General features: G+C 48.5%; 1 protein-coding gene across 1 annotated transcript; it reads left to right on the top strand.

Annotated features, from left to right (window-relative positions):
* Positions 1-6995: 6995 nt before the first annotated feature.
* On the top strand, positions 6996-11257 carry LOC100191698 (uncharacterized). The gene is made up of 2 exons (NM_001137127.1): positions 6996-8701; positions 11050-11257. Exon 1 carries the CDS (start codon positions 7080-7082, stop codon positions 8637-8639), a length of 1560 nt encoding a protein of 519 aa, NP_001130599.1. The 5' UTR covers positions 6996-7079; the 3' UTR covers positions 8640-8701; positions 11050-11257.
* Positions 11258-15119: the final 3862 nt, after the last annotated feature.

The following is a 15119-nucleotide window of genomic DNA, read 5'->3' as shown; positions in this document are numbered from 1 at the left end:
AATTAGTATAGGAAATAGGTGTAAGCCTAATTCCCTTTCAAGTACCCCCTCGGCCTGCCTCCGCTCCTCGGATTGGGACCTTGGTGTCCTGGCCCCAGGCACTGATGGTGCCAGCCCACTTGGAGGCTGGCTCAGCGACCCCTGGCCCAGCCTCGGGTCCGGGTTGAGGCCAAGACGGGCCGCCATGTCGTCGTCTTCGTCGTCATCGTCATCATCGTCATCGTCATCGTCAGGCGTCTCCGGCGATGACTCCCTCGGGAGCCCATCCCTCGCCTACCTCCGACAACACTTCTCCAAGGCTTCCTGAGCTAGCATCCTCTCGCGAGCTCAGGCCTTTTCCGCGTCCTTCTTCTCCTTCTCCTTCTCCGCGGCAAGTCCGCGCGGCTCGGTCCACCGCGTCCTCCGAGATCGGTGGCCTGTCGGGTTTATACATCCTCAACCCCTGGGGACGAACAAAAATCCCAACAGTAAGAATCAAGGGCGTGGAAAACTCGGCGCAAAACATAAGGGGGATCAGACACTTACCAGGGACACATACCACGGTCGGGACACATCGCGGGCTAGCTAAGGGCGCCGGCATCCGGCCTTCCCTACCGTACTTGTTACCCGCTTGAGGAGGTCGTCGGCGGAGAGGGAGGTCAAGGACATCCGCGAGTCCTCCGAATTGACCCCCGGCTTCATCTCCGCGAGCCACAACCGCCGCTCGGCCAAAGGGAGCACCCTCCGACGATGTATAGCGGCGACGACCCCCGCAGCGGTAAGACCCGCATCTCGTAACTTCTGCAAGGCCTACAGAATAGGCTGGAGCTTCTCCTGGTTCTCGCGCGTGGCCCCCCAGCGCCAGTTAGTGCTGGCGGCGGTCACCACTCGTTGACAAAACGGCGGAAGCATCCCACCGTCGTTCCGGAGATAAAACCACCGGTTCTGCCACCCCTTGTTCGAAGATGCAAGGGAGGCAGGGATGTACTGCTGCGCGTGCCTCGGCCTCAGCTGGAGGGTGCAGCCACCGACCCGCACTGCCATACGGACCTTCTTCGCCTCCATCGTTGCAGCGAAGAACTCCGCGGAGAAGAGATGGGTCCACAGGTCCCAGTGAGGGTCAATCCCCAAAAAACCCTCGCAAACCGCCGCGAAGATGTCCGCTTGTGCAATAGAGTTGGGGTTGAAGTTATGCAGCTCCACCCCGTAGTGGTGCAGGAGCGCCCGCATGTAGCGGCTCGCTGGCACTCCAAACCCCCGCTCATGGAAGGGGATGAAACTGACCACATACCCCGGCGGCGGAGTCCGGCCAGCCTCGCTTGCGGGGGCCATCCACTCCGGCTGCGACCCATCGGAGAGGGGACAGAGCAGACCATCGGCAACGAGGGCCTCCAGATCCCCCACGACAACGGTGGAAAAAGGCCACGGGTCGCGCGGGGAATGACGGTCACCTTGTCAGCCATCGTCGAGTGGAGGTGGTGGGGGCGGAAGGGACGAGGTGCGTGGTTTCCTTTTCTCTGGCTGCTCTCTTAGTTTGCGGAAACCAAAGCAGAAGGCAAGCGCAAACGGCAGGGTAAAGAACCACCACTGGCCCCTCTTCTGGGTATATAAAGGCTCGGGAGAGATTCACCCAAGGCTTCGCCCGAACCCACCGCAGAATTCAAACTCGAAGGTGAAACAGTCTTTCTATTCCTTGAACGGCTCGCGCACGCGCAACAGACGCCCCGCGAATCGCCCGTACCGTCGCATTAACTCCTTGGCAGGGCAAGCGACACCTCCGGCAGGAGAAGCGGGCGCCGTTTCACCTCCGTCATGATGACCGCGTCAAAAAAGGTGCACCACCTTATTTAAATTCATATCCTTTTCCTTTTCTTCTCTCTCTCTTGCCACAGGGACCGGGAAAGGGGATATTCCGAAAAGAATCCTTCCCAGCGAAGGAAACGGGCCCCGAGCCCTCCTACTGATCAGGGGTTCGAAGGTTGTGCCCTCCGGGGTTCGGCAACCGCCCCAGAGCACTCAGGCTCCGAGCCCTTTACTGATCAGGGGTTCGAAGGCTGGCCCCTCGGAAGGGTTCGACAGCCGCCCCAGAGCACGCAGAGTCAGGGATGACCCTGGGTACGTCTGTTACATGGCCGAGGCTTGGGCTACGCTCCCGAGGTACCCTAGGACATTTCCGAGACCAGCGGGAACGATTTGTAACGGAATCCCACCGGAGGGAGGCATCGAGCCCTCGGACCCTATTGAATGGGTCCGGGTCCAGCAAATCACATGCATGTACTTTTGGAGCGCGCCTCTGGGCCACTAGCCGACCCTTATCGAATGGGGCTCGGGCGTCCACTCGGATCACCCGCTAGCAACTCACTAGAAACACCATGTTCGGCGCCCTCCGAGGGCAACATGGCGCTTTCCCCCTTTCCTCCTTGCGGAAAGGCGACGAAGGGGCGTACAATAAAAGTCAAGACGATCCTTGATCGTCCTCTCGCTCCGTGCAGAGGCTCGGGGGCTGCTCTCGCACCAGGCTACGGCCGAACCGTTGACCACGTCAACAAACCAGCGTGAAAACTCAGAGCCTGACCATGCACCCGGGCTACGGCCAGGCCGCATGAGGGAACGACAAAGCCAACCGGGGCATCGCAAAAAGAATTAAGACCTCCGAGGAGTCAAACCACTCCTTCGAGGCCTCGGGGGCTACACCCGGCGGGTGCACTCGCCGCACCCACCGGAATAAAATATAACCGAGATGGGCCGGTCCCCTTGCAAAAATCCGGCAGAACCTCCAAGCGAGTGCCCACACTCCCTTTGAGGCTCGGGGGCTACTGTCGGGTACCGTAATTAGGGGTACCCCCAATGCTCCTTAATCCGGCTGGAAAACATCTTCAGAACAAACCATACCCGGCTGATAAAGCGCGGTTCAAGTCAGGGCCACATCTACGAAGGGACGCGACCTCATCCGAGCCCAGCCTCGGGCGGTAATAGTAGTCCCGGACGGATTCACGCCTCGCCCGAGGGTCCCCTCAGTCAGCAGACGTACCCTCGGCTCGCCCGAAGCCTAGCTCATGCAGACTTTGTCGTGCAGCGACCTTGGCCAAATCGCCTTACCAGCCGACCATATCGCATGCGCATTTAATGCGGGCATCACCTAATACCTTATCCTGACACGCATGCCTCAGTCGGCAAGGTCGAAGTGACCGCAGTCACTTCGCCCCTTTACTGACCAATCTGACAGGAAAACAACGTTGTTCGCCCCGCTCCGGCTACTGTGCCAACCACCAGGGTAAAACTGAGTCACGATCTCCCACGAGTTCGGCCTCGGGCGCAGCAGGGAGCTCCGCCTCGCCCGACCTCAGGCCTCGGCCTCAGCCTCGGCCTCGGGAGAAGGTCTCCGCCTCGCCCAACCCTAGGCCTCGGCCTTAGCCTCGGCCTCGGGAGAAGGTCTCCGCCTTGCCCGACCCCAGGCCTCGACCTCAGCCTCGGCCTCGGGAGAAGTCTCCGCCTCGCCCGACCTGGGCCTCGGACCGACTACGCTACAGGGGATACATCATTACCCTACTCCTAGCTAGCTGCCTCAGGCTACGAAGGAACAAGACCGGAGTCCCATCTAAGGTTACTCCGACAACAGGTAATGATGGTTCCCCGCGTGCGCCCATGACGTCGGATTGCTCTCAACCTCCTACGGAAGCAAGGAAACGTCAGCAGCATCCATGCCGCACCGACAGCTGTGCTTCTGCAGGGCTCAAGGCACTTCTCCGACGGCCACGTTAGCTCGTGTATAGGGCTCAAGGCACTTCCCCGCCAGCCACGTTAGCGCATAGCTACACCTCGTTGTACAGCTGAACATCTCCTTGTATCTATAAAATGGGATGTCCAGGACCTTCCTGGGGGGGACGTTCAAGTTCGCGCTGAGATACATTCACGTCGACGCAGGATGTGGACTGAGGGGGAACGCAGGGACGCGGGGCAGACGAGACAGGCAGCATGCGGAGACTCTCTCTCTCTCCCTCTCTCGCTCTCGCCCTCGCTCTCTCGCGACACTTGTAACCCCTACTACGAGCACCCCAGTGCAAGATAATATAAGCCTCATTCCCCCCGCTTGTGTTCCATCTTGCATCAACCCATCTGGGCAGGGACACGCAACAACAAATTTACTGGTCGGTTGACGGTCCCCGCGGGTCCGAAACGCCGACACCAATGTTTTCAACGTCATCAAATAGCACGAAACTACATTAAAAGTGAGTTCAGATTTGGTTGTCCATGATTTAATAGAAATGATTATGAAATGTGTTCTTACAGGGACTCAGTAGGAACGGGATGTAGAACTGCAACCGTCCTATTTTGGTTAAGTATAGACGGTGCCATTTGTCTTGTAGTGTTGATCCTAGTTTCAGAAGGACTGTAGTGCAATATGGTTGAGGAAAGAAGCCAAACAACAATAGTGTTGCTGGACTTTTCTACCCTAAACCCTAAAAAACCAAAACACACCATAACAATAGAACCATATGATAGGGTTAAATGCATGATTGGGTTAAGAAAGGATAGCTGACCACTAAAAAACACAAGCAAAACCCTAAACAACGGGTAGCAGAAGGCTATATGTCTCACTACAGATAAAGGCAAACAAAAAAGAAAAATACAAATTGCGGAAAAGTATACAATATAATCCTCTTTCAAAGATAAAATGTAGCAGTATAACTAACCGAAATGTTGCTAAAGATATAACCGAAATGCATGCAAAAATAATATAATGCTGCTAATGATCATTTCTCTACTGATTTCTATAAATGTTTTCTAATCGAAACTGGCAGTGAGTGGTATGGTATACTGCTATAATATACAGTGTTCGATAATTATTTTCTGCAAGTTATGTATACTCTAGCCGGATACTACACTGCTAGAAAAATGTAATTTTTGTTTACCTTCGTTGTGTGCTACCGCTATAATATTCTGATGATAATGATCATTTTTCTATTGTACTATAGAAATTTAGATGAAGGCAAACAAAAAAGAAAAAATACATCAAAAGTTCATATAAATCTCAGATAATCACTACTGTGTACCTTTATTTCCACACTTGCTAATTAGTTTAAGATTAGCGGTTGCGCTCGCCGACAAGGTCCAAGTCTTTCACCGTCCTCTTGCCCCGGATCTAACAGATGCACGTAAACATCTAGGAAGAAACGGGAAGTAATCAGAAAAAATAATGAACTACAATAAATTATAATGGCATACTGATAATGAAGCTTAAACGAACTGTATTGAAATGGCATAATGAGTTTCTGTCCTGATGTTCTTTCTTTTTGAGGAATTATAAAAACATTTGTTGATCCAAAACCACTTTTGGAGTGCATTTTTGTACTGAAACAGTCCATTGTCACAAACAAGGGGCTGGGTGTCCTCGTCGTTAGCCATTTGCTACAGATTCTGTAATAAAAACAAGACACAGAGACAAAAGGTAAAATCGGAGGGCGTGGAAGATCTGAGGAGGATGGGGATGGTTTTGGTGGGCTCGATTAGGGTTTCTTAAATAGAAGTTTTTGAGGATGGATGGGGAGCGCCATGAATGGCAGGGGATGCTCATAGGGAAAGGGAGGCACGGGAGGAGGTGGCAGACCTTCCATTGACGACGTGGGCGCGGGAGGAGGTGGCGGACCTTCCATTGACGGCGCGGGCGCGGGAGGAGGTGGCAGACCTTCCATTAACGGCACGGGAGGAGGTGCAGACCTTTCGTGGACTGCGGACGCGCCGCATGTGGGACGAGGAGATCTCCCCAGATAGCAGCAAGCGGGGCGAGGAGGAGGTGGCGGACGCACCATATGTGGGGCGAGGAGGAGGTGGCGGACGCGAGGCGAGGAGGAGAGCCATCGATGGCGCGAGCGTGGGATGGCCGGGCGGGGATTGCGGGAGACAGAGGACACGAACGCTGATGATGTTGGGCGGGGGCGTGGCGTGCTTCACCAAAAAAAGTGAACGCCCACTCTACCATCATAGAGTAGTAGAGATAAAATATAGAGTTCCACTCCAGCTCTATTCTAGTCCTTGGTATAACTCCAACAAAACTAAAAGAGTATACTAAAGGCTTGTTCGGTTCTCTCTCAATTCATATAGATTGAGTAAGATTAGGTAAATTTAAATCCAAGTCATTTTTTTCTTAATTTTTTCTAATCACATCTAATTCATTTGCAATGAGAAGAATTGAACAATGCCTAAGCTGTCTGTGTCTAACTTTCCCTTCCCAATACAACGAAAAATCATTCGCGAGCCGTGTTCCTGTACCCACAAGTATAGATGTCCAAACGGGCCACCCGGCACGGACCCGGCCCGAACCCGTTTCGGCCCGGTACGAATAGGACCGGGCCAGGCACGGCCCGTTGATGCTTCGGGCCGGGTCAGGCTGACCCACGTGCCTAAGGACATGCCCAAACCCGGCACGCACAGGGAAAAATCGTGCCGGGCCGGCCCGTTGGCCCGGTGGGCCTCAACGGACCGGGCCGGGCACTGACCCGAACCAACAGTAGAACGGTATATAAATACATATATTTAACAGAATTAATCATATATAATAACATATTATTTATATATATTAAGACAACAAAATATTTATGTATGTATTTTATATATGTTTGGCCACGTATTTAGTATTTACATACTATGAGAGAATTAAATGTATTTACATATTTAGTATTTACATAAATATGCAGGCCGCCGTCGGGCCGACCTATTTATCGGGCCGGGCCGGGCCAAAGCACGCGGGCCGTCGTATCTGCCCATAACCGGCCCGCTAAACGGGCCGTGCCGGTCCGGGCCCATAACCGACCGTGTCGGGCCGTATTTGGACCGGGTTAAATTCGTGCCGTGCCACGGGCCAAACGGGCGGCCCGCACTGTTTGGACATCTATACCCACAAGGCACAAATGATGCCCATGTGCACGCACGGGCCACACAGCCCAACGATCCCACGGCCCAGATTCCGTTCGTCGATCTCACCTCACAGTTGCACGGCAGTGTGCCCCAGCCGGGCTGCTTTCTCGCGCTCTTCAACCGCTGAGGCTGAGCCGCGCGCCCGCGCCGCCCTTCGTCGCCTTACCAACGACCGAAGCCACACGATGCCTCCCCGTCCCCGCCACCGCCTCCTTTTTTTTTGCTGTCACCTCTCCACCACGCCGTCTCCCGCGCCGGCCCCCGTGCCTAAGCCCACCGATCCGGCGCTGATGCTCCGCCTATGCACGATCCTATACCAGCAGCAACACGACCCCGACGACGCGCTGCGCCGCCGCCTCTCCGCGTTGCCGCTGCCCACCGCGCCCGCCGACATTCGCGAGCTCTTCCTCCAGGCCTCCTCGCGGTTCCCGCTCTCCTGGCGCCCCGTGCACCGCCTCCTCTCGCACCTTTCCACCCTCCACCGCGGCGCCGGCGCCGGCGACGGCGACGGCGACAGCGACAGCGACAGCGGAGGCGGTGGGTTCCCACACTCCCCAGCCACTGCCGCCCGCCTCCTAGACGTCTTAGCCAAGTCCGGGAACATCGACCTCCTCCACTCCACGCTCTTCTCACTGCCCCGCAGCCTCCTCTCCGCCGCGGCACTCCGCGCCGCCGTGCGAGGGCTCGCTCCCGCCCGCGAGGTCGGGAAGGTAGCCGCGCTCGTGACGCTCTTCCCCGAGTGCCACCGCGCTCGGGTCCTCACGTTCGTCACCGACGTCGCGTGCTCGGAGCCGTGCAGGCTCCCTGACGTCGCGGAAAAGGCGATCAAGCGCGCCGAGCACCGGCACGGCGTCGCGCGCACGGGCAGGTGCTGCGACCTGCTGGTCGTTGCGTACTGCCGTGCGGGGTCTCTTGCGGACGCATGCAGGGTGTGGAATGGCATGGAGAGGCGCGGCCTCGAGCCGGGTGCCGCGGCGTACCAGGAGATCGTGGTAACCATGTTCAAGAATAACCGCGTAGCCGACGCCATGAAGTTGTTCGACGGAATGCGGAGGAGCGGAGTGCGGGACAACGGAGGCGGGTGCTGCCGCGCGGTGGTGTCATGGCTGTGCAAGGAAGGGAGGGTATGGGGCGCGTACATGGTGTTGGCAGAAATGGTAAAACGAGGTCTGGAAGTGGATGGTGAGGTGCTGGGAGATTTGGTGTATGGGCTGATGTCGAGGAGAAGGGTGAGGGAAGCATACAGGGTGTTCCATGGCGTTAAGGAGAAGGAGATTGCTCTCTATCATGGATTGATGAAGGGGTTGCTGAGGATCAAACGAGCAGGGGAGGCCACTGAGGTGTTCAGGGAGATGATCACCAGGGGATGTGAACCGAACATGCACACTTACATCATGTTGCTTCAGGGGCACCTTGGGAAGAGGGGTCGGAAGGGGAGGGATCCATTGGTGAATTTTGAGAGCATATTTGTTGGTGGCTTGGTGAAAGCCGGGAGGACATTGGAGGCGACCAAGTTTGTAGAGAGGACAATGTGGGGTGGGGTAGATGTGCCGAGATTTGACTATAACAAGTTTCTGTACTATTTCTCGAATGATGAGGGAGCCGTAATGTTTGAAGAGGTCAGCAAGAGATTAAAGGAAGTTGGAGTAATTGATCTTGCAGACATTTTGTCAGCCTATGGTGAGCGCATGACCACCAGGGATAGGAGAAGGATAGCAATGAATGGACTTCTCAAATCGGTTTAGGATGGTGGTTGCCAATCATAATCTCAGGAGTAGGCGCTTGTGATGTTGTGTTGTACATCAAAGTAAGTATGATCTGCTCGTGCAGTATTATTGTGGAGGAAAATGCAAATATCTTGGTTGCCATCGTCTTTGTGGTTCTAAGGGTCCAATGGATTAGCTTTGGGATGATATGAGTATTTCCTTTTAGATTATTAATTCATACTAATTTTGCAAGTTTGCATGTTTAAATCAAGTCATTTGCACCACAGTATTTTTTTTATCAATAGGATTTGTGGTATGGTACCGTTACCCAATAGGAACACTGGTGGAACCAAGGCTAGGCCAACCCCTGCACCCCCCCCCCCCCCCACACACACACACACAATTGCTGTTTTATTTTAGTTTCATACAAATCTGCAAAGCTTATAGCCTGTACAGTATACTAGAAGATACTATTTAAATGATAATTTGTACCTAGTAGAGTCTACTATTTAAATGATGAACTTTTCTGTATTATTTCCCCTGCTGTCATGTCATGTCTCATGATGAAAAGATGCCAGAACACATCATCTCTTCCTGGTCCAAAAAGGTCAAAGAAATCCTAGAAAGCCACTAAAATTGGTGCAGGTCATAGTTTAGAATGGAGGTTGAGATCTTTAGAATTATAGCAAATCTTCATAGAGCATAAAACTTATTATGTGAAACACACTGTGTTAAGATCGAGGAGCAATTAGGAATATATTTTGTTCATGCTCTCCCATAATGGTAGCAATGAAAGGCTGAAGAAAGAGTTCTAACAGGCGGTGAGATAATACAAGGAAAGTCAATGAGGTCTTCGATATAATTCCGACATTGACTCAGATTCATCAGGCTTTCAAATCTAAACCAAACACATGCCAAGATTTTATCAAAGCCTCGGTTTATGCCGTTCTTCCAGGTTTATATATGCTACTTGCCCTTGTATCATTCCAAACACACTATTCCAACAATCTCACGTGCAGAAGTGCATTGGCGCTATTGACGGGACACATCCCCATTACCATACAGAAAAGAAGGTCCCACCTTACAGAAACAAAAAAAGGGACATTGTCCCAAAATGTTATGTTCACTTGTGACTTAATCTCAAATTCACTTTCGTCTCTTGTGGGTGGGAAGAATCTGCTATGATGCAGGAGTCATATGTTCTGCTCTTATGAAGGGGTTTTATGTACCATCGGGGAAATTCTACCTTGATGGTGGATATGCTAACACTCCATCATTCTTAGCACCGTGCCGATGAGTTAGGTAGCGAGTTTAGAAGGCATGGATCATCGCAGAGAAATGAGTAAGCAAACTACAATGACTTGTTTAATCATCGGCATGCACAGCTTCAGAATCGTATTGAAGGGGCATATTTGGGTTGTTGAGAAAACGGTTTACAATTCTGAATGTGGGATGTGGGAATGCACTACCCAATTGAGAATCAATACAAAATGGTTGGAAGCAGAGGGTTGAAGAAATATCACTAAGGACTTGTTCGGTTACATGGGATATAATCCCACCATGGATTTAATCCGGGTATTGATTGGGTGAATCCATATCTCACACCCAATCCCATGGTGGGATTAAATCCATCAACAAATCCATGTGACTTTCAAAGCTAGTTATTCTTTTGATCCATGGATTCTAATGTAAACTTGTGCAATATCTCATGGATTTGTTCCATACCTAATGGACTATGGATAGAATCTATGTCTTCCATAGTTTAAAAAATTCCCAAACCTTTGGGTTATATTCCATGATGGGTTTAACCGAATAAAAAAAATTAAGTAGTCATGGATTATTTTGGGGCATGGATTGAGGCATGGATTTAATTCCAATCCATGCTAATCCAGAGCGGGATTGGTGTAAACGAACAAAGCCTAAACGGTTCAATAGAAAATACCGAACTTGATTCTGTAGTCTATGACTGGCCAGGACCCTTTTTTTTTTCAAAACGAACCACACTGTACATTGCTGTGCAAAGTTTCTATTGGTAATTGATAATGAAGCAGGAGAAAATACAAGATCATAGCCCTTGTACCTACTGGTTGGTCCTAACAAGACAGCAGAACCTCCAATTGAAATAAGTCACTCTGAACGAAGAGCGCAGAACATGGCTGCTGCTTCTGATTCCATTGGCATCAATTTATAGAGAAGTACATCGATGTCGTGGATATGCAAGACTTAACTAATAAGCAGAAGTTAGATGCTAACGAGCTCTTCCAATCTGAGATATCGTCGCATATTTATGAAAACAAAAAAAAAAATGAAATGTTCAATTAATTTGGCTAAACAAGTAATTTCACAGTTATATTTGCTTGTTGACTTCGTTTTATCCTGTTTTTGTAGCATTAGATCATCTAAACTAAACCTATATTCTGAGACGATGCTTGCTTCATATTAACTGCAGATGTACCATTGACTATGACGGCTACAGAAGTGTGATTTTGTTTTAAAGGTAAACTCATATTTGAGCCGCAGATGTTAAGGTCGACTGTACTCAAACTTGCTAACTATGGAAACTTGCTGACCATAGACCACCTGCTGTTAGTTGAAATTTTAGTCAAAATATATATTGATGATGTAGCTGTTGTTTTCGTAGTAACATATATTTGAGTACTATTTGTGTGCTGGTGCTAGTGTTTTCTATTGAACCATTACCTTATTGGATCTTTTATGGACCTGGCCCTTTTATTTAATAAAACTCTATGATGTGTAATGGTGGAGAATACCAATATTACCATATTGCAAGTCAAAAGGTCTTTGACTTGACTTATATGGTGGGAATTATTTCACTTAACTTGAGAAGTCAAGAAACGGTCAAGAGCGTGCCACACGCGCGCCGCCGTCGCCGCCGGCCGGGCATGAGCGGGCGGGTGGTTGTGTTAATTTTTAGCACTCATTAACCGCGGGAGTTTCAACTCCGGGTTAAACCTTTCAGTTGCTTGTCTCTTCGTCAGCTGCATGCGAGACCCTTGTCCTTCAGGTGCCCGTCTCTTGGCGTGCCGCATGCGACCCTTCTCCTTCATCTTCCCTCTGCGAGAGGTTAAGTAGGGGAGAACCCCTGTCACTTGGTACACGAGAACAGAACCATTTTCAGAGTCACAGCCCAGCCGCAAGTAAGAGTATTCACATCTCGTGACTTTGCGCGCACAGAGCAGCGAGAGGACAGGTGCCTCCGAAGCCCTTGCCGTTCGAGACCTTGCCCGCGGGATCAGCAATTAGGTTTTTGGGGAGCGTCTACGCGACTGCCCAAAACATCTTCTTCCTAACGACATGACAAGAGAAGCTGGACAAGGATCTGGATCCTCAGAGCGCATGAAAGGGTATGATCAATTCAGTTTCTTACTGTTTTACGTTCTGCAGATTATATATATTTCATATATTCATCTGTGATGTTTCATATGTTGCAATGTTTTTATCTAATCTGTGCTGTCATATTATAATATGTTATATCTGTCTGTTTTAATTTTACAGTCATCCTGTTTATATTGTTATCTGTTTATTTTCAGTTGTTCCGTAATAATACATGAACCATGTTTATATACTTATTATATTTATATGATTCATATGCTTTATGTTCTCATGATCCATATTGTTATGGATATATTTGAGATCACGATTTTATGATTAATTATCTTTTATATATCATCATTATAATGTTAATTTATGGAATTAAAATGATACGCATACCTTACCTTGAACCTGTATGGTTGTATCCACTGAACCTGATAGGTACGAAGGTGAACATGTGATTCTTTGAATGTCTAAGCCCTTATGCCCACAAACCGAAAACGGGATAGGAGAGGGAAACAACGGGGTTTGGTCGGTCCACAGCTAAATCCCCCTCGGGGCGCCCTCTCCCTGGCCATTGCTCCCTTTGCTTCCAAAAAGGAGGCCTTAATGTTGTGAGTATCCTGTGAACTTCCTCTTCGCGCCGGGGCAGGGCATGGAGGGCGAGGCAATGAAGAAGATACAAGCGAAGGCAAGGGCGATGTGCGGGAGAGAAACAATGAGAGCCATCTCCAGGGATTCCTCTATATCTTTTATCACTCTAAAACTGTCGTATTAGAGAAAGATAATTTTATTGCTAAAACAGCTCCATAATAAAGGGGGTAAAAAAACTTTCGTCTCTCAAATAAAGGGGGCATCTCCCGCAACAGTGTCGATGGATCCTATATATTGGAAACATTATTGGTGATTCGCTTTGCATCTCCTCCAATATTAAAAAAATGCACTATTGATAACCACCATTATTCTATTCAGGATGGATGATGAATTAATAACCACCATTACCATTTTATTGATGATTAATGATGAATTATTTGTGAGCTGTTGAAGACGCTCCGAGAAAGGATAACATGCGGCTCCCACTTGACAGCTGTTTAACGTACTAGAACTCGAGGCGCCCTTACGGGCGCCATATTAGGACAACACAGAATATGTGTTGAAAAAAGTTTTTAGTTTGAATAAATCTATGTTAAATCTAAACAAAACTATTTGATGCAGAAGTTGTTGTCTGAACCATAGAAGATGCTGTCGGAACCTTGTGCAAACACAGGTTTCAGGTTAAACATACAAAACATCAACTTCTTTGTAACCTTGTGGAACCATATGCCATACAAAACTGTAGGTTCTTTAGTCTGAACCATAGAAGCTTTGTGGGACCTTGGGCATGCAAGCAGCATACAAAACAACACCTTCTATGGTTTCAATCTCGTACCAGCATAGAAGTTGTTGTATACAAAACAGATTTCAGGTTTCTACAAAGTAGTACGCACAACATACACAACAGGTTTCAGGTTACCAAAAAGCAACATACACAGCATAGAAAATAGGTTTCAGGTTACCAAAAATACCACAAACAGATCTCACACCAGCCTACACAGGTTTCAGGTTCAAATACAAGCATACACATGTTACAGATTGTCAGCATAGGACTTGTGAAACCATACATAGATATAATTCATTGAATTCCTAAATCACATACTAAGAACAGCTGCTTCTTTGAGTGACACTGCCATCTCTTGGATACTGTGGCTTGGGAAATGGTTGCAAGGCCTTGAGGGGGTCAAAATAAAACTGACAAGGCCACTGATGCATTGTTGACATAGCATGCCCCATAGGGCCAACGATGCTACACAAGCTTCTTCCTAATATCATTTATTGACTGTTGTTTAATCTATATACTATCTCGCTAGTCTACATGCCGAGTGTTTATAAACTGGAGGCCCGTATTTTTACTGTGTTTTTTTCTAAAAAAACAAACAATACAACAAAAGTAGGAAAAATCCTGTTAGATTCAAACCACAAAAAAGCAACTATACTGCAAGCAAACAAATGGTATATAACCAAAAAAATCCAATCATTTGTGACCCTGAAAAGGAGAAACTTTCAGAGTAACACTTACTTTTTAAAAGCAGCTATAATGCTGGTGGTTATGATCTGCTTTCATTGTATACTCATGCTATGCTGGTGGCCCCACCATTCAGCCTATGGTTTCTTTCTAGAAGGAGATCTAGACAGGTGATAGATAGGAGTATTGTATTTCTTTTGTGTTTCCTGGTACCAGCAAACTCTGCAATATAGATAGAAGCTAATCCTATCTTCAGCTCTTCTCTTTGCCTGACAAGGCGCCTTTCCTTGTCCACTTTATTTTAATTTTACCAATATAATATTATTGGCTGGTTTGGGGAAATCCTCCCAAATCAGGGCTAACAAAAAGATTTTTTTGCAGGTTCAGCTAATTGCTACTCTAAAGATGGTTGCCCTCCCTAAAAGAATACATATAGAGCATGCGAAAGAGCGATTAGATATGATTGTTCTGGAATATCACCTTGAATTCTGTTGTCGGAGTATTCATGAACTTTTCAAGTAAACCATAAGCTATTAGGGACCATTTTTCTTTAGGATTCAGAAATAGAAGAATTAACAGATAAATGACTTACCAAAAAGCGAGTCCCACAGGTCGTATGTAGAAGGAAAGATCCCTACAGTTGACCCACTAAGCATCCTAAGAAGGGAACAAAAAGAATAAGCTATAATGAAGCTGCACAAACATACACATCTAAGCAGGCCATGCACTCAGTCCGAAGTATGAAATTAGAATCAAGGAGGATATTTTCGAGCTGCGTGCTTGCAAAATAAGATTAACATGCTCTATAGCACTGGAAAATACTGCGTTGCAAATACCCGTGCGTTGCAACGGAAAACACAAAGTTTTGCCCTTTTGCTCTATAGCACTGGAAGGGCAAAACTGAGCAAAAAACACGACTAAGGGTAAAAATGAGGACACCGGCAAAACCAAGGGCACCACCTTAAAAACCGTTCTAGTTTTGTTCCAGTCAAACTATCTTGAGTTTGCCAACTTTATAAAAAAATATACCTATACTCATATTACCTATTTGGTGTCATAAGGTACTGACAATATTCTTTATAAACTTGGTCAAACTTAAGTAGTTTGGACATAGCACAAATCTA

This window comes from Zea mays, chromosome 7 (assembly GCF_902167145.1).
Source record: "Zea mays cultivar B73 chromosome 7, Zm-B73-REFERENCE-NAM-5.0, whole genome shotgun sequence".
Lineage (NCBI taxonomy): Eukaryota > Viridiplantae > Streptophyta > Magnoliopsida > Poales > Poaceae > Zea > Zea mays.
The sequence above is the reverse complement of the archived record's forward strand: the minus strand, read 5'-3'. Positions and strand labels throughout refer to the sequence as shown.